The sequence below is a fragment of the Oncorhynchus mykiss genome, chromosome 7 (genome assembly GCF_057628025.1).
Source record: "Oncorhynchus mykiss isolate SJ-2025 chromosome 7, ASM5762802v1, whole genome shotgun sequence".
Taxonomy (NCBI): Eukaryota; Metazoa; Chordata; class Actinopteri; order Salmoniformes; family Salmonidae; genus Oncorhynchus; species Oncorhynchus mykiss.
In genome coordinates, this window is record NC_143028.1 from 45,838,813 (window position 1) to 45,866,129 (window position 27,317).

The 27,317-nt window shown below is 46.5% G+C and overlaps 1 protein-coding gene across 5 annotated transcripts in view; it reads right to left on the reverse strand.

Moving 5' to 3' along the window:
* The window catches only part of ptprga (protein tyrosine phosphatase receptor type Ga), a 327,026-nt gene that overhangs the window by 2,919 nt on the left and 296,790 nt on the right, over positions 1-27,317 (reverse strand). For 4 of the 5 annotated variants that reach the window (XM_090241146.1, XM_090241144.1, XM_090241145.1 and 1 more), the window contains 20 exons: positions 25,823-26,007; positions 23,299-23,407; positions 22,904-22,953; positions 21,556-22,330; positions 18,408-18,546; positions 15,367-15,458; positions 10,981-11,072; positions 8,130-8,226; positions 7,832-7,914; positions 7,501-7,635; positions 7,223-7,357; positions 6,883-7,055; positions 5,248-5,383; positions 4,798-4,944; positions 3,662-3,755; positions 3,244-3,320; positions 2,787-2,915; positions 2,148-2,294; positions 1,839-1,981; positions 970-1,105 (listed from right to left, as the gene is read on the reverse strand). In XM_090241146.1, coding sequence (XP_090097272.1) covers positions 970-1,105; positions 1,839-1,981; positions 2,148-2,294; positions 2,787-2,915; positions 3,244-3,320; positions 3,662-3,755; positions 4,798-4,944; positions 5,248-5,383; positions 6,883-7,055; positions 7,223-7,357; positions 7,501-7,635; positions 7,832-7,914; positions 8,130-8,226; positions 10,981-11,072; positions 15,367-15,458; positions 18,408-18,546; positions 21,556-22,330; positions 22,904-22,953; positions 23,299-23,407; positions 25,823-26,007 — 3,074 coding nt within the window. Of the gene's footprint in view, positions 1-969; positions 1,106-1,838; positions 1,982-2,147; positions 2,295-2,786; positions 2,916-3,243; positions 3,321-3,661; positions 3,756-4,797; positions 4,945-5,247; positions 5,384-6,882; positions 7,056-7,222; positions 7,358-7,500; positions 7,636-7,831; positions 7,915-8,129; positions 8,227-10,980; positions 11,073-15,366; positions 15,459-16,303; positions 16,343-18,407; positions 18,547-21,555; positions 22,331-22,903; positions 22,954-23,298; positions 23,408-25,822; positions 26,008-27,317 lie in introns of all 5 variants that reach the window. The other variant, XM_090241147.1, reaches the window with a different exon arrangement.

The window sequence follows — 27,317 nt, forward strand, 5'->3', positions numbered from 1 at the left end:
CAGCACAATAACTGTTCATCAGGAGCTTCATGAATTGGGTTCCATAGCCGAGAAGCCGCACACAAGCCTAAGATCACCATGCTCAATGCCAAGTGTCGGCTGGAGTGGTGTAAAGCTCGCCGCCATTGGACTCTGGAGCAGTGGAAACGCATTATTTGGAGTGAGGAATCACGCTTCACCATCTGGCAGTGCAAAGGACGAATCTGGGTTTGGTGGATGCTAACTGCCCGAATGCATAATGCCAATAGTGTCATCTCAGTGCTAGAGGTGTCACTATAGACCCTGGTTCGATCCCGGGCTGTATCACAACTGGCCATGTTCGGGAGTCCCATAGGGCAGTGCACAATTTGCCCTGCGTCCTCCTGGTTAGGGGAGGGTTTGGCTGGGGTAGGCCGTTACTGTAAATACGAATTTGTTCTTAACTGACTTGCCTGGTAAAATAAAAATGTTTGGTGGAGGCGGAATAATGGTCTGGGGCTGTTTTTCATGATTCGGGCTAGGTCCCTTAGTTCCAGTGAAGGGAAATCTTAACGCTACAGCATACAATGACATTCTAGACGATTCTGTGCTTCCAACTTTGTGGTAACAGTTTGGGGAAGGCCCTTTCCTGTTTCAGCATGACAATGCCCCCGTGCACAAAGCAAGGTCCATACAGAAATAGTTTGTCAGGACCTAAACCCCATCGAATACCTTTGGGATGAATTGGTTCGCCAATTCATGAGCCAGACCTAATCGTCCAAAATCAGTGCCCTACCTCACTAATGCTCTTGTGGATGAATGGAAGCAAGTCCCTGCAGCAATGCTTTCCCAGAAGAGTGGAGGCTGTTATAGCAGGAAAGTGGAGACCAACTCCATATTAATGCCATTGATTTTGGAATGCGATGTTCGACAAGCAGGTGTCCACATACTTTTGGTAATTTAGTGCATTTAATCGCTTCCATTTCATAACCATGCAACTAGTCTACTTACTATATCTGTGAATACTCCAGGCCTCATGAGGTTGATCATTTTGGCCACCTGATAGACGCCCACGGCACTCTCACTCTCCAGCTGCTGGGACAGGGTGGTGAGGGCACAAAGCATGCCCGCTGACACTGCTCCGAACCTGGGGGACAGGAGAGGAACACACAGGGTTAACTTGATACGCCTTTAAACAGGACAGAGACACACGTTCACATAGAAGCATAGGGCCCAGAGAGGAACTGAACGTCAGACTGGAGACTTAAGGAACACTGCAGCAAATTTATTCCATGTGAGACGGCAAGAGGAGTTCAGCCCCTTAGAGAAAGAGGGACGCTCACAATGAAAAGGTTGCTGCTTTTATTAACAGCTTTGTCAAGTGCACTGGAGATACACAGCCTAACAACCATGTCTAACCAGCTAATGAATATGCAGATAATTACTACAGCCGTCTATCCAAAACCTCTTAGGGGGGGGGGGGGTACCATAGTAACGTTACAGAACTGAAATACTCAATTAGTCCCTTTTTTCTCTGGGATGAGACAAGCAATCTTCATTATCCTAATGAATAAACATGACTAAAGCTGCATGTCTCGTCGTTGGGAGTGTTGTTCGTCGCCGCTCATGTCTGTCAATATTAAGCGACGTTCATTATTTCTAATTGGATGGCGTATCAGTGTACCTGGGGGTGGGACTCATTAGAAGTCATTCAATGGCTATGCTTACCAGGTATGCTGTAGATGTGAAAGTGTGGGTGGGTGTGTGTGGGAATAACAAAATGTTCTGTTGAAACAGTTTACAGTATACAGTATTCAGTTCGCTTAAAAGCAGAGATGAGTGTTCTCTCTGTCATTAGGAATAGGATGTGACACACTCACTCGTCGTGTACTATGGTGGGTCCGTCTCTGGTCATAGCCTCCTCCTTGATGACATTGATGAGCTCAAAGGTGCTGCTGATGGGAGCGTCAGGGTTGGGCCACTTAGGGCACTGGAAGTGACGCACCTCCAACACATAGTCATCCTGGGGAGAGCAACAGAAAGAGAGGAAGGGATAGGTTAGTGTATGTAGGTGTACATACAAAGACGCCCCCACCCACACACACACACACACACTCATGGAGGAAAAGACAGTCATACACACAGAGGTAGGTCCATAAACACCCACACACCCACACACCACACCGTACCTGTGTGGCCTCCAGGATGAAGTCGTGGATGATGATCTGCTCCTCGTTAGAAAGGCATAGTCTGTCTTTGCTGATAAGTGTGACAGTGAAGGCTTCACAGTTCATGGCCTCCTCTCGACTCGGCCAGTACACAAACTCATCCTCCGCCTAAAGACACACAGCCAAATCAAAAGGGGGGATTAGTATGAAAAGGAAAAGGGAGGAGAGGGAAAGTGGGGTTGAGACAAAAATAGAAAAACACGGATGTGTTGAGTGAGACATTTCAGTTAAGTAGAATCACTGAGAGTTTATTCTGAGCAAAGCATTAAGTCCAAAACGAAACAAACTGTTAAAGGGGCGGGAATATGAGTGCAGAGGTGCCCCCAATCAGTGTGTGAAATCACAGAGAGTTTATTAGAGAGACATATGGCTGACTGGAGTGACTGATACAGCTGCTGTCACTTCCAGTCCTCATCTCAATGCTTCTCATCCCAAAATGAGTGACTTACTGTGTGAACACTGGGCCAAGGCTGGAAAAGACAATGCTTTTTAATAGACCAAAGATTAGGCTGATATCTGAACTGTTTTACCTTTAGTCTGTGTGCGTGTGTTTGTGTGTGTGTGCGTGCGTGCGTGTGCGTACGTGTGTGTGAGACCCACCAGCCCCTGGTTGTCCGGCAGCATGACAATGATCTGTGCGTTGTGGTCCCAGATCATCCGCCAGAAGTCTTTAGTGGTGTGGGGCAGAGGATGCTGGGTAATGATGAACTCATTGCTCCTGTAGTAGCCCTGTGGTGTCACAACAGAGGTCAAGGGTTCAAGCAAGGGTTGTGTTGTGGTTAAGAGGAAAACAAGCCAGTGTGCCTCAGGCGAAACCTGCCACAGCAGCAGCCTACCAAGGCTTAAAACACCTTACAGCTAGCAGTCTACATTTAGTATTCAAAAAAGTCAACAAAAGACAACAAGTCCATTCCTCTCAGTTGACAGCAATCAATGTCTATGAGACAAATGGATTTTATATAAAAATATTTATATTCCTTGTTCAGTTGATCCAGCCAGGAGTGTGCCTGAGGGACAGTGAATGATTGACAGTGGAGGAACAGGAGGTGGTACTCACCATTATGTAAGATGCGTTAATGTAATCTGTGCCTTTCATACCGGGCAAAGGTGCCAACCCCACCCTCGCTCGCTCCGCTGCCATAGAGACACAGAGAGAACCAATCAGGGCACAGTGATCATAGAGCTATGCAGCAATCATGTTCTTATTGGTTTACAAAGCGAGTGAGTGATTTCTATGAAAAGCAGCCACAGCATACTCACTTAAAATAACTATAGTACGAGCACGGACCATACACAACCAGTTATGTGACTAATTACTGTAGATGAATGACTTCCTGACCATGAATAGAGACTAGGGTAATCAGAAACAGGATACTGGAAAGCAGCAGTCTAGCCTGGAGCCAGTGCAATAGGTGAATATGGCCGTCAGGTGGTGCATGGATCGTATAGTCAAACAAGTTGAGTATTTGACTTACAGGGTACCACCGAAGAGTTGCGGTTCTTCTCTTTGTTACACTCCTTCTGAGCACTGAAGCACTCCACAAACCTGGCGTTACACTGAGTCACCAACTGCAAACAAGAGAGGAGGTGAGAGGGCAAGAAAGAGGGATAGAGAGATTGATGAAAGGGGGGGGGGGTTAGATAACAATGATACAGTCAGGGTTGGGGTCAACTCCAGTCAATTCAAGTACACTGAAATTCCAATTAAAATTTTCTTCAATGCTAAACATTCTAGTAAATATTTACTCAGATCAAATTCAGCTGAAGGAAAAAAATGTGTTTTCATCTTAACACTCCTGCCAAATGACGCAATTACAAACACTGCTAATTCTTTGGAGAGCAGAAATTAACATAGGACTTGACATTTTTGGCATCTAAAAAACAAATAAATATTTTCTCCAAAAAATGATTAACTTCAAATCCAGCCTTGAGGCTAATTGCAGTAATATCACAATGGCTGCCATTGTTGTGCAAGAGCACGCTCAATCTCGCCTGACCCTGGGCCCAATCAAATCACACCATGGAGGAGAATAATGAGAGCCAATTACGATCTGAGCCTGTCGTCAAACCAGGCGACAACCTGGACCCCCCCCTCACATTGCCCTGGCAACAAGTGCAGTGAGTAGCATTAGTCAAAGAGGGCACCCGGGGAAGAGAAGTACTCTTCCCCTAAATGTATTTCCATTCTAATTACATTTACGTCTCCAGCAGTGGGCCCAGACAGAGATCAATCAAGACTTTGTGATGCTGAGAGACATCTTTAAGGAGACAGACATGACACCCTGAGATCCCTGCACTGGGAAAACAAGGGAATGATGGAGAGGGAAGTGAGAGAATAGAGGGAGACAGAGAGTACGATAGAAAACAAGAGGTACGGAGAGAGAGAGGGGGGTACAGAGAGAGAATAGAGGGAGACAGAGAGTACGATAGAAAACGAGAGGTACGGAGAGAGAGAGAGGGGTACAGAGAGAGAAAGAGAGACAGAGAGCGAGATATATGCAGGCAGAAAAAGATAGATTCAGAGAAAACCTGTTTGAGAGAGAAGGAGCATGATAGGCAGAGAGAGAACGAGATCTAGGGTTCAGTAAGACTGAGAAGGAGCTGATCAGACCTTAAACTGTTTCTCCAGCCGAGTCTTGCCGCCCACCCCAGGTGTAAGGATACTGTTGACATAGCTGTGCAGCTGGCTGGACAACACCTCTGTCTCCTTCCCCATGATGGCCTCAATCAACACATCATGAATGAAGATATACTGCTCCTATAGGCCAAGCAAGATGGAGAGAAGCAACACCAAGTCAGACATGCAGACAGTGCCAGTACATCTCTCTGTAAAGAAATTATGACAATGGCTATGGTCCTTTGGTCCTGGACAACAGTGGCTATGTGATGCATGCCTGGAGATGGACAGATTAAAACACAGCTGCATAAGACAGATAAGAAAGACATAATTTGCTTTCAAACAGATGCTGAAGTGAACAGAATGTCACATAGTGAGTATAGAAGGGTGTTAACACACACACACACACACACACACACACACACACACACACACTGGACCCACCTCTGTTTGTACCAGGTAGTTGCGCTGGGTCCGGATGTGTTTGAGGAAGCCCAGGACATTGACTGTGCTTTTGTCCTTGATCTGCTGCAGCATGCTGTCTATGACGATGTAGGTCCCCGTCCGGCCAACACCCGCACTGCACACACATAGGAACACACACATTGGAATAGAGCCCTTCAGGAACATGGACAAAAATGTAAATGACAGCAGCAGACCAATTAATAACTCAGCTGTCTTCAATACCAGTCCATGTCTACTACAGCAATGTTCTCTTCTAGCTGGTTCTTAATTGATCGATTCATGTCATTGGCTGGCCAGTGTCTAGTCAGCTGGTTCTCCAGATCTAAACCAGTTGCTGATGAATGAGGTTCATGGTTATAAACCATCAGACACAGTGACAGTCAAGGTCAGGAGCTGGGTAGAGCTGCTCCCGAGTGGCGCAGTGGTCTAAGGCACTGCATCTCAGTGCAAGAGGCGTCACTACGGTCCCTGGTTCGAATTCAGGCTGTATCACATCCGGCCGTGATTGGAAGTCCCATAAGGTGGCGCACAATTGGCCCAGCATCGTCCAGGTTTGGCCAGAGTAGGCCATCATTGTAAATAAGAACTACTTGCCTAATTAAATCCTTTTTTCATTTTTTTTATAAATAAAAAAAACTATTGGAGATGTCATACAGTACAAACTCCTATAAGACAGGCCTGAACAGTCTGATCCCTAACAGGCCTATCTCTACCTCCTAGGTTGACCTCCCTCTCTTCATGTCAGGGTCCTGTGCATACACTATAGTGTGAGTTAATGAGAGGAGAGGAAGCAGACGGCTTTAATCATAAATAGAGTCCATGTTCAGCAGGAGAGAAGCCAGTCGCCAGCACTGACAGTGAGAGACAGGGTCCACCCAGGTCACAGGCACAGTAATGAGGACCTTTGTGTGTGTGTGTGTGTGTGTGTGTGTGTGTGTGTGTGTGTGCCTGGCAGAGCTGTACAGTTGAGTGTGTAGACACAGTGGGCTCGGCCTGTGAAGGGCCATTATCTAACAGCGCAGGACAGTATGACGTTAGAGACCATTACTCTCATTTCAGAGGAGGGAACTTTCACTGGACAATTACAGTCCATTTCCCTGCCTGCACACCACATTACTGCCTTAAACACAGACTTAGCTAACCACGGATGGGATCCCTGGCTCTCAGGTAACAAAGGAAGTGCAGAGTAGCTGAAGTGGAAATGATAGTGTATATTTCAGACTGCAGTACATATTATAGCATGGCTCTATGCCACGTCACTCACATAACTGCACGTGAAGGGCTTTTTAATCTCAGCCGTGCCAAATCATACGGATTTATTGTCTGAAACACTTATGTACCGAGCTTTAGCACCACAACAGATGTTTTCAGAGGTGAAAATAAATAACAAACTAAACTTCAGTAAATCATTCAACTGTCTTATATTGCCACTTACGTTTTTGGGCTCATTATTTCTCATGACCTTTATTTTCCTTTTTTGTTCTTCCTCTCTCTCATGCTTGATTAATATTTTAGACAGCAGTTTAAAAGATTTGTATTTTTCTCACTAACACTTATTAAGTCTTCTCCTCTTAAATACTGTTTTCCCATAAGAATCCCTGACCAGCACAGTACCTGCAGTGGACCAGCATAGGGCCCATCTCTGGGGTTTGGGAGGCAGAGGACCTCCTGACAAAGGTGAGCACGGGCAGCGTGTACTCAGGGACACCCATGTCAGGCCACTGGGTGTAGTGGTACTGAACCACTGTCCTCTCACTCTGACGTCCCTTAGGATTCCCCTTCTGACCCTGGGCGAGAGGGAGGGAGGAAGAGGGTGATAGAGAGAAGTCCCATTGATTAGTATCTTCCACATGATGAGAAGTAGATATCACATGAGTCACTTTTCAAGAACACTGAGACTAGTAGAGCAGGATCACCTGAGAACAGTATGGAGACCTGTACTACAGTCACTGACCTTTTTTACTTTTGCATTGCGCACAGTGAAGCGTCGTAGCGTGTAGCAAGCGTGCACTTTGGTGCTCTTTAGTGTGACCACAATGTTTCCATACTCCTCGCTGTTCTCTGTGGGCCAGTACTGGTCACATTTTCTCTGCAGGGACACAACACACAGGGTTAGGACCACTCGTTTCAATGAATCACAAAGAAACCAAAATGTTATTACATGGTTACTAAAAAGTCATTACTATTTTAGTACTGAGAGGAAAGAGATCTATTGATTTGTAGTGCACATACTCTCCCTTTCTCCACCAGGTTGGTGATCATGACGATGATACCAGTGTTCTGTTCCCACACCATCCTCCAGAAGTCCTCGAAGGTGGACTTGAGAGGGCCCTGAGCCGCGATGTAGGCCTTGGGCTTGTTATAGCCCTACCATACAGAGGGAAACATGGTGCGAGGCCATTCAGAACACAAACACTATTCAAAGATACTGCCTTGCTTTGAACTTCAATCGATTACACACACTGTACACGCATGCATGCAATACGCGGTGGACAAACTAACTCTCACACAAATACACACTTACACGACCAAACCAGATGGCCCATAAGAGATACACACTCACATCAACATAATTGGCATTGATGTAGTCGCTGTGTTTGGAGTCCTTCCCAGCTAAAGGCCGTAGCTTCACCCGACTGTGGTCGTCTGGAGGAGAGAGACAGGGACAGTTAGAAGTTTGTGTGTGTGTGTGTGTGTCACATTCCTAGCACTACATATTCTGACAGTTCTGAAGACACCAGTAGTCTAGACAATGACAGCTGTACTCTGACAAGCTGTAACTGTGTGACATAAAGCATCAGTGCAGTGGTGTGACTGGCTGTCACGGTCCTGTATTGTGGTGTGTGGCGTGCACTACTCACAGGCCACGATGTTGATGTATCTGTTCTTGTGCTTGTTGTCTGGATGGTTGGAGTGCTCCGACGTGATCTTCATGTCCACCGTGCATCGCTGCACCTCCTGTGGGAGCGAGAGAGACACACACAGAGGGTGACATTTTGGAACGCGGTGAAAAGAGAGGTTTTGACATAAATGCCGGCGCTGTGAGTTATGCAGGCATTTCTGGTGACGTCTCCGGAATTTTACGCTGTCAGAATGTGGTGGACACAGTGACAGACACAGGGCAGATGTCTCTCTCTCTCTCTCTCTCTCCTTAAGCAGAAGTTGACATGTTCTCTGCCCTTTAGTTGTGTCACACACTCGGCTAACCATCACGCGATCTTCCCAAACCTCAGCTGCTCTCGTTCCAATTCCAGTAAAACCATAGAGCCACTGACTGAGAAGCTTCGTGTAGCAAATGTATCAACCGTCCTTTAAACTCACGTCAGAAAGCATGCCAAATATGCTCATATTATCTGTGTCTCTATCCCATCAGAAAACCAGAGAATGCATTAGCATTATGCTCCATCAGTATCATCGCAACCAGTATATGGAAATGTTTTATTACAAACCAACAACAGTTGTCTGGCCTTCTGTACGTAAGGTTATGGTCGACCAAAGCCCTCAGTTTGGCGTTAGCTCCTCAGTTATTTACAGATCAACAACCTTGTTTTAGCTTTATAGATATCTCTCTCTGCATGGTACAAACATGAATACTCATTTATTCTGGGCACAGTGGAAGAATTCCGACCCCTCATAAAGGCAGAATAATATATATATAATGAGGACAGTGAGACGGGGTACATACTGACTGGAAAGCCACTGGTTGATGTGACCACCAGATGGCATGTATACATACAGTACATTACACACAGGCATGCACACACACACACACACACACACACACACACACACACACACACACACACACACACACACACACACACACACACACACACACACACACACACACACACACACACACGCACACACACACACACACACACACACACACACACACACACACACACACACACACACACACACACACACACACACACACACACACACACACAGAAACAGCTGCCTACTGGTCCAATTACAGTGTGTATGCCAATGGGGGTGGTGGCATTACAGAATGAGATACTACAAAGTAGAAGATCTCTAGCCAACGCCAGGGATAATTCAACCACACTGGACATATGTAGACATTAGAATGACAAGAAGGTTATAGATAACCCCAGAACCCTGTCCGTCTATATGATGTGAAAGGCATAAGGGTACAAAGAGTTATTTTCAAGTCCTATGAGACATGATGCAAATGGACACATTTATATTCACCAAAATCCTAAGTCACGTCAGGTAACCAACATGCTGATACGTCTTCTGAATTTGTTTTACTATACTCTCCCTGTACCTCTATCGGTATGCAGTGTGCATTTCAGCCACCCCACCCCCCCAGCTATCCAAGCCCAGCCAAACCCATTCCCCAGTCTCTCCCCCTGTCTTTACTCATCCTATCCACGTCTCCCTGGGGCCCGGCTGGACAAAGCCACTTGTCAGGGCCCGAAGACCCTCCAGCCAAAGGGGTTTCGCTCCGCTGCCTTCCCCCTTTCTCCTGCCTCCTTCCTGGGGACAAATAAAGAGCCGTGGAGGGCACGGAGCACTCCATTCACCCAGGAGAGGGCCCCCCCCTTAAACCTTTAAGCTTTCCAAGTGTCCATCACACCGGCCTGGACAACAAGGGGATGGTGGTGGGAGTGGGGGGAGGAGGTTTTGCTAGCCCCATGAGAAAACTCAGTGCAGAACAGACACACCTTCTTCTGGGGAGGGGGCCACTAAGGAATTCTGAGTGGTTTGCTAAGGGCTGAGAAAGTAAGGGAAGAAGAAGAAGAAGAAGAAGAAGAAGAAGAAGAAGAAGAAGAAGAAGAAGAAGAAGAAGAAGAAGAGAAGACGAAGAGAAGAAGAAGAGAAGAAGAAGAGAAGAAGAAGAGAAGAAGAGAAGAAGAAGAGAAGAAGAGAAGAAGCGAAGAAGAAGAGAAGAAGAGAAGAAGAAGAGAAGAAGAAGAGAAGAAGAGAAGAAGAAGAGAAGAAGAAGGGAGAAAGAGGGCAGCAGAGATGGTTTCTAAAACCACAGTGATAGAACTAGGAGAGGTAGACTATTAAAAGCACAAATAGCTGCTAGCATGTGATCAAAATCTCCCTCAAAATAATCAAGTTGTAGGACCATTGACTCAGATTTTAGAGGTAGGCTATAGTGCTCTGAATGAAACATGACTGTGTCTGTCCTAAAGGCTATCACCCAGGCACAGAGCATTATTGATCCTGCATTCAGCTTTCTGACTCTGATCCAAGCATAACACAAGGTAATTTTTGGTTTAGTGAGTAATGTGACAGACAGAGGTTTCCAGCCTGATCTCTCACTCACTCACTCACTCAGCCGGCCCAGTCATGAGACACGTATAAATGAGCTAAAAGGCCTCTCCCAAATCATCTGCTCCATGACCATTAGCAGCACTATGGAAACCTTAAACGGGCCCACACGCACCTACAAACTTATGGACACACATTCTGCCTTAAGTCACACAGCAAAACAAACACAACACATTAACATAGCAAGTCACCTGGCTAACTCTAACCCAGATGGCTAACTCTACCTCTAACCCACCTGGCTAACTCTACCTCTAACCCACCTGGCTAACTCTACCTCTAACCCACCTGGCTAACTAACTAACCCACCTGGCTAACTAACTCCAACCCACCTGGATAACTAACTATTACCCATCTGGATAACTCCAGACTGCTTATAAAACAACAGAGAGAGCATTTATTTACCTCAAAGTCCTCTGAGAAGCCATGCTGGTTGTTGGAGTAGAGCTCTGAGATATGTTTGATGAACTGCTTGACAGGGATGGCCTCCATGTCATCTGAAAGGGAGACAATACCACACAATTAGACACTAGTCAGAAACACACAGTCATACACATATAGTTCGAGTTCAGCACACACTTGTGTCTCAGGAATAAATGGGAAAGTTTAGCAGAAGAACTGAGGTACATACCCAAGATATCAACAGGTTTAATGTACACTACAATGTTTATACCAAAACTCTCTACACTATCTCTAGAATCTCTGTAACCTGTAATACCTGTTAAATATATGTATTGCATATCTACAGTTGAAGTCAGAAGTTTACATACACCTTAGCCAAATACATTTAAACTCAGTTTTTCACAATTAAAAATTCCTGTCATAGGTCAGTTAGGATCACCACTTTATTTTAAGAATGTGAAATGTCAGAACAATAGTAGAGAGAATTATTTATTTCAGCTTTTATTTCTTTCATCACATTCCCAGTGGATCAGAAGTTTACATACAGTCAATTAGTATTTGGTAGCATTGCCTTTAAACTTTTTAACTTGGGTCAAATGATTCAGGTAGCCTTCCACAAGTGCATTTTGACCAATTCCTCCTGACAGAGCTGGTGTAACTGAGTCAGGTTTGTAGGCCTCCTTGCTTGCACACACTTTTTCAGTTCTGCCCACAAATTCTCTATAGGATTGGGGTGAGGGATGTGTGATGGCCACTACAATACCTTGACTTCTTTGTCCTTTAGCCATTTTGCCACAAATTTGGAATTATGTTTGGGGTCATTGTCCATTTGGAAGACCCATTTGCAACCAAGCTTCAACTTCCTGACTGATGTCTTGAGATGTTGATTCAATATGTCTACATAATTTCCCTCCCTTATCATGCCATCTATATTTCCCTCCCTCATCATGCCAGCCCCTCCTGTAGCAAAGCACCCCTACCCATGATGCTGCCACCCCCGTGCTTCACGGTTGGGATGGTGTTCTTTGGCTTGCAAGCATCCCCCTTTTTCCTCCAAACATAACGATGGTCATTATGGCCAAACAGTTCTATTTTTTGTTTCATCAGACCAGAGGACATTTCTCCAAAAAAGTACGATCTTTGTCCCCATGTGCAGTTGCAAACCGAAGTCTGGCTTTTTTATGGTGGTTTTGGAGCAATGGCTTCTTCCTTGCTGAGCGGCCTTTCAAGTTATGTTGATATAGGACTCGTTTTACTGTGGATATAGATACTTTTGTGCCTGTCTCCTCCAGCATCTTCACAAGGTCCTTTGCTGTTGTTGTGGGATTGATTTGCACTTTTTCGCACCAAAGTACGTTCATCTCTAGAAGACAGAACACGTCTCCTTCCTGAGCGGTATGGCAGCTGCGTGGTCCCATGGTGTTTATACTTGAGTACTATTGTTTTTACAGATGAACGTGGTACCTGGAAATTGCTCCCAAGGATGAACCAGACTTGTGGAGGTCCACAATTTTTTTTCTGAGGTCTTGGCTGATTTATTTTTATTTTCCCATGATGTCAAGCAAAGAGGCACTGAGTTTGAAGGTAGGCCTTGAAATACATACACAGGTACCCTACAATTGACTCGAATGATGTCAATTAGCCTATCAGAAGCTTCTAAAGCCATGACATCATTTTCTGGCATTTTCCAAGCTGTTTAAAGGCACAGTCAACTTGGTGTATGTAAACTTCTGACCCACTAGAATTGCGATACATTGAATTATAAGTGAAATAATCTGTCTGTAAACAATTTTGGGAAAAATTACTTGTGTCATGCACAAAGTAGATGTCCTAACCGATGTGCCAAAACTACAGTTTGTTAGACAAAAAAATTGTGGAGAGGTTGAAAAACGAGTTTTAATGACTTAAACATAAGTGTAAACTTCGGACTTCAAGTTAAACTTCGACTTCAACTGTATCTAAAACTTAAAATACAGAGTGATGCAACACATGCAGGAAAGCACCAGGAAGCTACATCAAAATGAACAAAGGAGAGTTGAGAGTGATTGCAGCGCCGTCTACTCTTCCACTCACTATGCTATGTTAAATATTTCACAAATACTTCACCAAGACAAATTAAATAATGGGTTATTAATGTCCATCAGCTTATGTTTCGTATAGGTGAACTAAGTTTACAGCTTTCATCTCAAGCAGAGTCATTAATGATTCACAGTCTCAATCTGGTCCTTGTTTTATCCACTTCTTCACAAAACGGGGTAAAAATAGAGAAAGGGAGATTTCCCAGGGAGTGTGATGGTGGAGAGTAATGAGGGAGATGGAGCTCATCTTAGTGAATGTTCTGTCCTAACTGTGCCTGTGGGAACCCCTCTAAACGCTTGTTTAGTGAGACATACGGTAAGCAGGGCTGAACGAATGTTTCATCCACAGGCACCAAATGGGAAACCACACACCCAAACACGTGTATGAACACACACACCTACTGTATGCATGCACGCACACACTTACTTACACACACGCACACAAACACAAATATGTGCGCATACGCGGGCATGTGCGCACACACACACACACACACACACACACACACACACACACACACACACACACACACACACACACACACACACACACACACACACACACACACACTCACACACAAACACACAAACACACACACACACAGTGCAAATGTTTCATAGAGCCAACTTAAGGGAAATGGCACCCTATACTTTTAGATCTTAGCCCAAATGATAACGGTACTTCATAGGACATGCTGTACCCCCCTCTGTGTCCTGCTCATTAGATATTGACATACACGCCAGAGATGCCGCTAATCATATCCTTACAGTAGACACAACATATGGAAATAAAAGGAGGTTCAAGATGTCAAACAGCTTCCTGTAATAATGTATTAGACACAATTGTCAAAAAACGGTGGCTTTAAGAAAAATGAAGGTTGGAAATACAATGGAGTAAAATACTGGGGTGTGTGGTATGTCTCTGGTAGTTAGGTATGTGGTGTGTTTCTCTGCTACTCATTTTATCATGGTTGAAACCCCCAGAGAGAGAGCGAGAGATGTCAGGGAGGATTAGAGAGGTGGTGGGGGGTTTCAGTTGATACAATTAGTGCCGTGAGGAGCAGGTTAACCATTATGATCATATATGGCCATCCACTCACTGTTGACCCACTGGGGCTGTTGAAGCCCCATACACACTGAGTCATGGCAAACACAATATGATTCAGTCTACTGTATTTACAGCTTTATCTGAGAGAATTAACCAGTAATCTTTAGCTTCATTTAAAGAAAAAGTATGCCTATTTCAGTCCTCCAAAACCCATGATCAAGACACAAATAACCCACAAACAACCCTCCAAACAACATTAGGCTATTCTAGAAACACTGTGTTACAGTCTAATAAAGCCACATACCTGTTGATAGCTCTTGAGGAGTTACAATCTGCGGGGGAGAATGTAGAGTACTGAAATAGGTTCTCAAAGTTAAGACCCTTTTAAGGAGGAGGAGAGTGCTCTTCTGGTGCCTATTTTATAAGCCTGCCCTGTCCACGTTCTGGGAAGTGCTTTGCCATTGGCTTAAATAGGCACATTGGACACAGCTCTCTGTGCCAACGCCCATTGTGAAGGGCAGTCAGTCAGTCCAAATGGATTTGGACGCTGGGGGAAAATCTTGGATATAAGCGGAGATGTTAGATATGGAAGAGGGGTCTTTGAGGGTCAATCTCCATGCCTCTTAGGTTTGATCCACTGTCTGGACAAAGTGAGAGAGTGAGAGATCCAGCACTCCTCTACCCTCCTCCCCTTCCACCCTCCTTTGGTGCATTTGGGCTAAACCAATGACGACAGGGAACTCTCATCAATCGGTTTAAACGCTAAGTCAAGTGAGTGCACACAAACACCTGTACACACTCATCACATCATTTTGAAGGAATAGTCTGTCCAAAATTGATCACACACTATGCATCACGAACTGATCCTTTGGAAGAACAACACGATATTTGGAAGAACTATTCACTGACTCTTCAACAGAGCCCATAGAGGTGGCTGGATGTTGAAATAGTGGTCTCAGGTGAGGAGATGGGTCACATGCAGTCTCATATGGTGTTTCTACTGTATGTGAGTGGTGTCTGTACAGGTTGTACATGATTTGTGCCTACAGTATTCCAGTGAAACCAGAGAGGAGCAGAACTATGTGGGACTTGGCTCCTCCCCCTTTACCCTGAGTGTCTATTACACTGAGCACATTCAGAAAGCAAAAGTTTGGTCATCTTCAGTGCTGGGCGCCATGTTGTTGCCGGTAAGCATTCCATTCATCCATTCATGATTTCTGGAGTACTATGGGGATAAAAAGGGATGCTCTGATTGGTGCTTACCTGGGATTGGAATGACAGGGATGCTCTCATTGGGCACTACTCTAGGAGAGCTACTGTCTTCCACGTAGAAATGAGCTGTCTGGAAACACCTCCTGAGAGAGAGAGAGAGAGAGAGAGAGAGAGAGAGAGAGAGAGTGAGAGAGAGAGAGAGAGAAACGCACACCATCAGTGACACGTTAGACCTGTGAATAATGTATCAACAATGACAATCCCCCCAAAGTAAACTCAGACGGCAATGGAAACACGGAACAGGATCAAGGTGTACTTTGAACTCCTCCAGAGCAGGCGAACATTAGCGTAAACACACAGTCACACACACACTCTCACAGCTCCCGCACCTCTCAAAGAGGTTGGGTTAAATGCGGAAGACACATTTCAGTTGAAGGCATCAGTTGTACAACTGACTAGGTATCCCCCTTTCCCTTTCCTCACACACAGTCAGAGTGAAGACTCGTAAAAACACTATGAGAATCCATTTGTTTTCAGTTTAAGCATACTGTACAGTGTATGTCTGACGTCAAACGATGATCAAGAGGGCAAAGTACACATAGAAACGCAATTTATGGAGGTGTGTCTGGAAAGACATCTAGCTCTAGACTAAGTACCAACTTCACGGAAGTGAACTGTACATAAACATATTGCACTGTACGCTTCAGCAAAGGGCTCTAACAGAGATAACAGCTACACTATGGAAACAATGGAAACAGTCAAAAAAAGAAACTGTTCCTCTCTTTAAACTCCCCAAAGTGAAAGAAAAACTAGCTTACTTATTTCTTCCTCAATGACACCACTTAAAAAGAGGATATAGGTGAGAACAGGAAAGGGGAGAAATAATCTTCGTAGGAGAGAGGAGCACAGGTCTGAGCTTGAACCAGAGGCTATATAACAAATACAGCGTAAAGTCACTGTCCGTGTGTGTCTATGGTCCTATTCCTACCTGTATTTTATGCAGAGTAGATTGCAGAAACGGGTCATCCTAGAGAGTGAAGAAGAGGAGAGACAGAACAGTCTTTGCCAGCAGCGTCTGCATGCTGCTGCTGAACCAGACCAGCGGATGAAGGAGAAGAGAGGAGGAGTAATGGGAGGAGAGAAGGGGAGGGCTTCCCTGTCCCCTCTGCTCTAACATTTATATTTGAGTCATTTAGCAGACGCTCTTATCCAGAGAAACTTACAGTAATAGTAAGTGCATACATTTTCATACGGGTCCCCCTTAGGAATCGAACCTACAACCCTGGCGTTGCAAGCACCATGCGCTACCAAGTCACACAGGACCACAAACAAGCCGGAAGAGCAGCGGCCTCTCTTTCTCTCTGTCTAGTAAGAGTTCCTGGATCCTTCCCCAGTAATTCTCTTGTGTGTTTATAGTCAGGCTCAGGGTTGGTTGACCTAATCTCAGACCAGTCATTACCAGGTCATTACTCATTGGCGGGCTTACTGTCCACAGGCAGCCAATGTGGTCCTGGTGGGGGAGGGGTTACATGGCAACATGGGGGTTGAGCCATGAGCTCCACTGCACAATAGGATTAGAATTGCCCAACACTCCCCTCTCATGCCTCAGACACCTGCGACTGCCCAGGAGACCTTGAGCTCAAGCCCCAACCGTTCGTCTGTGTATATGTGTGTGTATATGAATCGATATTCTTTTGTGTCAGATCCCCTGGGCCTCCAGTGTCTGGGGGGATGTCACCATCCAGACGACATCTCTGTAATACCAGGAACTTTATCTCTGACGCACACACACACACACACACACACACACACACACACACACACACACACACACACACACACACACACACACACACACACACACACACACACACACACACACACACACACACACACACACACACACACACACACACACTGTCATCTGATCTGCAGGACGCACAAAGGTAGGCTCAGTGCCCACTCTGTGCTTAGTTCAACCAGGCTAGGCAGGCTAAGCTGAGTCTAAATGCTAGGTTAACCCAACAGCCAGCCTAATCCTCCTTAGCTTGCTGCTGCAGCCATGAGCTCTGCCATATGTTCTCCTCAGAGGCCCCCTACAGGCCAGAGCCCTATGAATCCCACGGGTAAATGTTGCCCTCCAGGCACAGATCAAGGATGAGCTTAGCCTCCTGAAATCCTACAACCTTAACCATTAGGGTGGAAGCATAAAACTGACCTGAGATCAGTGCCTAGGGGCAGCTTCCTCCTGCTCTGCTGGGTCTCAACGAGGGGCTAATCATTTGGCCATGGCTGCGGACCTTTAACGGAGCCGAGGGTGGTGAGAACCAGAAAGGTCACGGCCCTCACTCAGAGGAGAGATGGTCTTTGAACCCAGGCTGGCATTAAACGCCTATTTCAAGTGCTATGATGGATGAGCTTTGATGATAAAGGCCTGAGGACAGACAATGCTCTATTCAGCATCATAAGAATCATATCAATCTTACAGTAGGAGATATTGGCTGAAAACTAGTGCTCATAACCTCAATGCTATGTAGATGATGCTTTTTGTGTGACAGTATTTGCAGATGGGAGAGTGTGTATGTATGTAAACAAGCTTGCTGTTAAATACATTCAAATGTCCATGCTCCCCACTACCCTGGCAGATGCAAAACCCACCGGGAGATCTCTGTGTCAGTTTCTCCCAGTGGCTGCTTGGTGTGTGTATTCTCACCCCTGACCCCCCCCATGGCTGAGGCTGTTCTGCTCAAGAGTGGAGCTGTGAAGGGGAGCAGATGGCCGGTCATACCCCTGGGCTTTAACCCATGAAGGGGGCAGCAGGGGTCTACTATAGGGCACTGGTGCTTCAGGGGAGAGCAGGGGAGAGCAGGAACCATAGCCAGCTCACACACTGAGAGACCACAGACAATGCTCTGGGGGCTGTTTGAATTAGCACTGGAGTGTACAAATCTCACAACGTCTGTTGACCAGCGCTGTCTGTAGCATTTCACCCTCCTTCAAACTATATCAACACGATCTGGGGAAACATTCTTCCTGACAGGTTTTATTCAGCTATGTGAGTGTGATGTGTCAGTGTTTGTTATGGTACCCACCTCCAGTAGACGAGCACGGCGAGCAGCAGGCTGAGGCAGACGAAGGTGAGGGCAGAGACCACCATCAGGGGGATGATCCACTCCATCCTGCCCACCCCGGGGGCACCCTGCCGGGTCAGGTTGGACAAGCTTGTCCTCTCTGAAGGAGGGGGAGACACAATCAGTCAGAATAACAGCAACATTTACTGGACAATACAGGAATACTGATCCGGAAGTGGAGAGGTAAGGCATGAGGTCAAAGACAAATTTAACTCAGCTTCACAAAGGTACAAAACAAGCCACAAACATTGATGTCTTAAAATTAGCTTGCCATCTTATCAACCAAAGACTCGTTGCTGGCCGATTTACCTTGGTAAAGTGCTGACAACATGATCGGACCAAACGTTTTCCCAGAAACCCCCTCTCTATGTAGACTGGTGTGGTACTATTCCATAATACCCAAAAAAGCTTGTGCTGTGAACCTTGAGCTGTGCCCACCAAAGAAACAGTAGCCTCTCTTCAAACCGAAATGCTACCAGTGACGATATATTCCTGTCCTTTCAAAGACAGGTATTCTAAAGTTAGCCACATTACCTGACAAAATCTATCAACATCATCAGCCCCTCAACCTACTGTATCTAGACTGGAGCTTTACACTGACAGAAACAACCCTGGATCACATCCAATAGGCCCACACAGGAGGAAAAACTGTTCACGATGACAAAGATGAATTGATATGGGCTATGTCTAGAACATCAACAATCAACACACCATCTTTTTATGTAGATAAGCCTGGTGCTACATAGCCAGGATGTCTTACTACCCAGATGCTCCACCATATCCCATCAATCCTGAGGCTCTAAAGCCACTGAGCACGCCCCCCTCCACGCTGCTCTGCTACCCTACCTACCCAGGGCTAGTTCTCCTGCGGTGCTGTTCCCGGCCCCCATGGCTTCACTCCGCAGCGGGAGCCCGGGCGGTAGCGGTAGTGGCACACTGGGTGTGGCCCTGGGAAGCAGAGACAACAGCCCCCTGCACTGCAGCACAGCCAGCCGCTACCACAGCTTCTCTCTCTCTCCCCACCATCCACACACACCAGGCAGGCAGGGGAACCATGATGTGCTGCTGTGCTCTCCTCTGCTCTGCTCTCTCCTGTCTGCCGCTCACGCTAACACGAGTCGTCCGGAAAAAACACGCCAGCGGAAGTGCACATGGACACACACGGGCACACACAGCCAGTCACAAACATGCACTGAAGGATACACACACACGCACACACACCAATGGTCTACATGACTCTAGTGACTCTACCCACACACTCACACATACAACACTGACACTCCAACGCTCACACACACTACATACGCTCACGCACACACATGCATATTGATGCCACACAAACACACACAAGCACACACACACACCAATGGTCTACATGTCTCTAGTGCCAGGCAGGGAGCTGTTAATGGAGCACAGGGTTTTTTCCCCTGCAGCTGCGGCTCTGCTCTGAGCTCGTGTCACTGGCTCTGAAAGTAGGCCAGCACTCAGCCTAAAGAGAACACAGAGGAGGGAGAGAAAAGGGGAAGGAGAGAGAGGAGGAATGGGAAACAACAAGGATGGAGAGAGGGAGAGTGAGAAAGACAACGAAAGAGAGAGAAACAGAGGTACAGAGGGAAATACAAGGAAGGAGAGAAAGAGAGGGAGTGGTAAAGACAGAGTGAGAAAGCTGGGAGTGGGATAGATGAGGAAGTAGAGAGTGGGATAGATGAGGAAGTAGAGAGTGGGATAGATGAGGAAGTAGAGAGTGGGATAGATGAGGAAGTAGAGAGTGGGAGAGATGAGGAAGTAGAGAGTGGGATAGATGAGGAAGTAGAGAGTGGGATAGATGAGGAAGTGGAGAGTGGGATAGATGAGGAAGTAGAGAGTGGGATAGATGAGGAAGTAGAGAGTGGGATAGATGAGGAAGTAGAGAGTGGGATAGATGAGGAAGTAGAGAGTGGGATAGATGAGGAAGTAGATAGTGGGATAGATGAGGAAGTAGAGAGTGGGATAGATGAGGAAGTAGAGAGTGGGATAGATGAGGAAGTAGAGAGTGGGATAGATGAGGAAGTAGAGAGTGGGATAGATGAGGACGTAGAGAGTGGGATAGATGAGGAAGTAGAGAGTGGGATAGATGAGGAAGTAGAGTGGGATAGATGAGGAAGTAGAGAGTGGGATAGATGAGGAAGTAGAGAGTGGGATAGATGAGGAAGTAGAGAGTGGGAGAGATGAGGAAGTAGAGTGGGATAGATGAGGAAGTAGAGAGTGGGATAGATGAGGAAGTAGAGAGTGGGATAGATGAGGAAGTAGAGAGTGGGATAGATGAGGAAGTAGAGAGTGGGAGAGATGAGGAAGTAGAGAGTGGGATAGATGAGGAAGTAGAGAGTGGGAGAGATGAGGAAGTAGAGAGTGGGATAGATGAGGAAGTAGAGAGTCGGATAGATGAGGAAGTAGAGAGTGGGATAGATGAGGAAGTAGAGAGTGGGATAGATGAGGAAGTAGAGAGTGGGATAGATGAGGAAGTAGAGAGTGGGATAGATGAGGAAGTAGAGTGGGATAGATGAGGAAGTAGAGAGTGGGATAGATGAGAAAGTAGAGAGTGGGATAGATGAGGAAGTAGAGAGTGGGATTGATGAGGAAGTAGAGAGTGGGAGAGATAAGGGAATGGGAAAGAAGGAAGGAGAGAGAGGGGAGAGTCCTATCCTACAGAAACATGTATCAAACACACATCTTTAAACTGCAGTGGCAGTTTAAATGCTTTAACTGCCCTTACAACAGTCTCTCAGCATGTAGAGAGCTCTCCTGGGCAGATTGTTCACTTTACTGAACTCCACACCTACTGTATGTCATTCAGTATAACCTATGTGTGTAGTTGTTGATGTGGGTGTAAATGGGTATGTGTGGGTATGAAAAAGCCTCCCAACTGAACTATGGTGTGTCTAATTCAAGGCTGTCATATTCCTTTCCACTTTATAGTCATATTATTAAGAATCCCATACTGATGAAAGGAAAAAGACCACGTGGAGACAGGGAGTACTATTTGGTCTCGGATCCAACCCTGATGCCCTTTCATTATTTTACTCAGATTCAAGATGAATTGAAAAGTACCTACTATAATGAGTGATCTCACCTGTGTGTATGGAGAAAGGCCAGTGACTCTTGTTCCCTCCTGTGCTAGGTCTGAGAGTTGGGGAGGGGTTGTCTGGGGCGGGGAACTCTGCCGGGTCATTCCCTGGCTCCATGGTAGGGGGCACCACTGTGTCTGTCTCCACCGCGCTCTGTGTGTGTGTCACCAACGGGTCCTCCACAGCACGAGAGGGCGTAGTGCTGCAGGTGTTATTCTCCCCTGCTTCTCTTCCTTTCTCTTTAGCAGTCGAGGCTGGGGCGGCCGTGGGCGGCTCCTTCACCACCGTGCTGTTCGTCTGCTTCTCTACCTTGTCCGCCACTGTCACTTTCTTCTCTTTCGTCTCCTTTTCTTTCTCCTCCTCATCTTCCTCCTTATCCTCCTCTCCTTCCTTCTCTCCCTCCTCTCCCTCACTTTTTGCACCTTTCTCCCTGTCCTCAGCTCCCTCTCCGTTATCTTTGGCTGCGTCAGCACTCTGGCCGGCTGCAGGTTCGGTGGTGGGCTGTCGAGGGGGGGCCGTGGTGGGATTCTGTCTGGAGGCGGGGGCTTTGGTCGGCCACACAGAGCTAGGGAAGGAGGAGATGACCCCACCACTGAACCCCAGCCCAGCCAGGAGGGTACTGGTCACCACGGACGCCACCGTCGCCTGGCTACCACTGGAGGACGGGCCAATGCCCGTCGCCATGGAGACGAAGGAGAAAGGGAGGCCGGAGGAGGTCCAGGTGGAGGAGCCGGAGCTGATGGGAGCCATGTCAGCTGAAGAGGCCGGAGAGACGGTGGGCTAGAGAAAGAAACAATAGGCGAAAAGGGATGAGAGGGTAAGAGAAGGAGGGAAAAGAGAGAGAGACATGGCTGAGTTACACAACACCTCACATTATGTATCCCTTCCTACTTCCTCTTCCCGGCCCCCATGGCTTCACTCTGCAGCGGGAGCCCGGGCAGGAGTGGTAGTGGCACAATTGAGGTAGCCCTGGGAAGCAGAGACAACAGCCCCCTGCACTGCAGCACAGCCAACCGCGACCACAGCCTCTCTCTCTCTCTCCACCATCCACACACACCAGGCAGGCAGGGGAACCATGGTGGAAGAATATTTACATGCCTTATTAATCCATCAGTAATCATGTAAATGTAGAACTGTTTCATCATTTGAAAGGAGAAATAAGTCAAGAACATTATAAGCTATTTTCTGCTCAATATTACGATTTCATTGACATCTGTGAACTGACAAGTAGGCTAATTGAGAGTATCTGAGTCACAGTGGATGCATGCTCTCCAGCACAGAGGTTTGATAATGATACAGTGCTGCTCCCTGCTGGAGAGAGGGAGTACTACAGAGTGTTCACTCAACACTCACCATCCCTGTTTTCACTATCCTTGTTCCTTCAAATATCCTGGTGGTGTTAGCTGAAAGGAGACCATAACATTAAAACGTGTTAACCGATGATAAAACAACATATGTTCTACTGAATAGACAGTGTAATACTGTATTGATTCTAGCTGTGCAACAAATCAACACAGGCATTTAGACAGACAAGAGATATGTGATGAGGAGGGGGAAGAGCAGAAACAACTCTGGATCACCAAACAAGACAACAAAGGAACAAAACAAGAGACAAAGAGATGTGAGATCAATAGAAACTGAGCGATGCAAAGTGACGGAAATACATACAGTTTGTTTTTACAAAAGTGAAAAGAAAAATTGAAGGAAAGAGGGTGATGAGGAGGATGATGACAATGAGGAAGAATCACCTCTGAAGAGCATGCTCTGGCTGAAGTCACTGCGCATGTCGCTCATACACACAGCCTGCACCCGGAACAGGTACAGCACGTCAGGAGACACCGGAGTGATGACAGCTTCCTGTAACACACAGAACCAGGGGACCGTCAGCAATACACAGGAGCACCACAAACATCTAGATGTGCACACTGACACAGGCGCATTAAAAGATCAATTGTGTCCCTGTGTTTTTGTCGGGGATCACAGACTGTTTGATCCAGAGAAACAAAAGGAGGATGTGGTTGACACAGCGAGGATCCATGCTCACACACACATAGTAATCATCTGTGCTCACACACACATAGTAATCATCTGTGCTCACACACACATAGTAATCATCTGTGCTCACACACACATAGTAATCATCTGTGCTCACACACACAGGAGGTGGAATCGTCTGCAGAACACTTCCCCTAAACCCATGTAGCTAGAAGGCTGTCTGCTATACTGGAGGAGTGTATGTACCATAGAAATAAGATAGATTCTAGTTCTATGGTGTGTACTCCTACACTTAGGGAGGGTGGCAAGAGCACATAGTAATGCACACCCGCGCGCGCACACACACACACACACACACACACACACACACACACACACACACACACACACACACAGCTATGTCTTACTATACTTGTGAGGACTTTTTGGGGACAAACAATTGATTCCCGTTCAAAATCCTATTTTCCCTTACCCTAAACCTAACCCTAACCACTAACCTGTAACCTTAACCCTAATTCTAACCCCTAAGCCTAAAATAGCCTTTTTACAAGTGAGGACCGGCAAAATGTATTCGCTACTCTAAATTTTAGTTGGTTTATTATTCTTGTGTGGACTTCTGGTACTCACAAGTATAGTAAACTGTGTACACACACACTTTGATGAGTTCTGGCTACCTTCCCGGAGAGGTCACACAGCTTAGCCTAGAATTCTGTTGTGGCTAAAAGGATGACATAACACAGCCTGCCCCCAAGACCCCAACACAGCACAGAAGGCATAGGTCACAAAATGAAGGTTAGAGAGTGGTGGGAAAATATACTCTCTCTCTCTCTCTCTCTCTCTCTCTCTCTCTCTCTTCCTCTCTCTCGCGGTCTCTCTCTCTCCTTTCCTTCTTTCTGTAGACAACAAACACTGGATTTACCACAGAGTATTGAGTGGTAAGATTGTGGCAACACTAGCAAAAATACATAAAACAACCGAAACCCTTTCTAATTAGGACACAATGTAAATCACCCTGGCTGAATATGGGCGGTAGAGACAGGGCTGAATTACGCGTCACATCGTAATGTATCCTTTCCTATTTCCTCTTTATGGTGTACGCGTTCCAAATCACACGCCTGAACTATCCCCACGGCGGAGAGATGGAGGTCCAATCCACCGCTAAATGCATGAGGAATGGCTATTATCATAACTCACATTCTCTGGTGTCCGATCGCCAGGGAGGGCTCCCGCACAACTAAATCTTACATTAAGTAATGGCGTTTGTTCTCCCCTCACCACCACCACCTCCTCCCTGATTTATGCATGTTCCGCACAGTTTAATTCAGTTAAGGATGTGTCTGCCCTGTTCCCAGGCGGTTATTACAAGTGGAGAGGGCTGTAAAGACCGACGGCAGGCAGCAGGCAGGAAGGCGGGGCTGGAGCAGGGTTGGAGTGGTTTAGTAGGCTTCTCCATGGATTCTAGCGACAGGTTTCATAAAGCCTGGCTGTACCGGGAGCCCCCTAATGGTGGTGGCCAGGGAACAGACAGAGAATACACATGGAAATGACTATCTGAAAAGAAAAGGAGGAGAGATGGAGGGAGAAAGAGAGAGAGAGAGAGAGAGAGAGAGAGAGAGAGAGAGAGAGAGAAAAGGGAAATATATGGAGATTGAGAGAAATAATAAAAAAGAGTGAGAGAACAGGAAGGAGTGGTGAGAGGAGCGAGAATGTCTGAGACAAGAGAGGCTGTGGTACATGGGGAGATTAGATTCTGTTAATGATGGGCAGCCCTCAAAGAAAAGAACCACCACGTCCCTCCTCTGTTCTCTCCTCCGCTGTCCCTTGTTCTCCCTCCCTCTATCAGCAGGCAGGAATCCCTCCTCATTAAATCCCAGCCCCCAAACGGAACACAATGGCAGGAGAGAAAAAGAGCTGTGGGTGTTTAAAATGCCAGTGCTGCTGCTGCTAAATGGCTGGGGGCGGCTCTGATCCTTACATTGGTGTTTCATAATGCAAGTTCCAAGGTCAAGCTACCAAAAGTGTCACTACAGTAGGTCTCCACACGCAGTTTAATATGCAGCCAGTTTATCATCATTTTTCAGTCTACCTCACCAGTTTCTGCATTGTCACTGTGTGTGGCAGAGTAATTGGGGTGTGTTAATGTAGTGTCACTCATTCGCTCACTGTCTTGAAAGTGTGTGTGTGTGTTATAGAGTAACTGACCAGTTTGTGTTAACGGTCAGTAACATTTGTGTCCATGTGCATGTGTGCGCGCGTGTGAGTGTGATGAAAACGGACCAGTTTGTTTTGGCTGTCGGTGACGTGTGTCTCCTCGTAGGACTCATCGTGTTTGGTCCAGCTGTAGGAAATGAGGAAGGAGATGATTGGCGGGTGGTAGGTGAACTCTGGCCGGGTCCATCGCACCACCAGGGCCGTGCGGTTCAGATGCTGCACCTTCATGTTGATGGGAGCACTGCTGCACACTGAGAGAGAGAGAGAGGGGAGGGAGAGAGAAAGCGAAAGAGAGAGAGAGAGAGAGAGAGTGAGGAAGAGAGGGAGAGAGAGGGGAGGGAGAGAGAAAGCGAAAGAGAGAGAGAGAGATTGAGGAAGAGAGAGAGAGAGAGAGAGAGAGAGAGAGAGAGAGAGAGGTGAGAAAGACAGGTACAGGGAGGGAGTAGGGGGGATGTGGGAAACAAAAGAGAAGGGAAAAAGAAAGAGGGTCTTACACTGTGGTCCGACAACGATCTGGAATGTCAGACAAAGGACTGCTGGAGGACAGGAGAACCCACCACACACGCATGGACACACATATGTATGCATATTCGCCCCTCACACACACATACAGTACGTGTAGGCACTTGAGATCGATGAAAGAGCGAGAGATGCAATGAACAGAGAGCGAGAGAGATACCGAGGAGAGTGAGAGTGGGGAGTTTGAGGTAGCTCTGTGACTTATGGAGCTGTTCCACCAGACAGCAGCATCCGTCTTAGGGCTAAAACAATACAGGCTCATATATACGTGCCTCCAGGCCTTCCATCTAGGTTTTATATCTCCCTATTCCCTATATATATGTATGCCTCCATAAATCACATAGTTCATAAGCAGTGTTGTTCCCTCATGTGGCCACTAGATGTCTCTGTTTGACCAGTAAACAGAGTGCCGAGTCCTCAGCTCTGCAAGGTGTTGCACGGCGTCAAAGACAGCTCCATGGCTCTGTAGTCTCCACAACAGAGGGGTTCATTACTGGTCATGTCAGAAAGCTGAAAACATCACTTCAATAATCAAACCCTGTTTTATTCACAGGGAAATCTTCCGGAGAGCTGCTTTATTTCTCCCAGAAGTCCCTCACCTGAACAGACGTCATTCCACCCATTGAAGACAGACTAGACAAAAGAACCAAAGGCTGCCTACATTTCTATCATCAGCTTTATTATTAATAATAGTCCAAAGATGAATTCAACACACTGTCTAAACAAACAGCCTTGATATGTATGAGTACATTCACTGTTATTGTGGAATGATAAAGCAGGCTCATGAGAATAGCCTGTTATGAGTTGTGTGTGACTAAATTCATTAGTCATAAATAGCAGCAATGCGGTCATCCAATAATATCCTGATGAATAGCGGCTGTGGTTTGGCATTATTAAAGTGATTAGTCTCTCCCCCTGTACTGTCGCCTGGCTGGCTGGCTGAGCCAATGGAACCTGTTTGACCTCCACACACACATGGTGTCCTCTAGATAACACCCAGCTGTGGTGGGTCAGCCTGCACTGTCACTCAGCACGTGTGTGT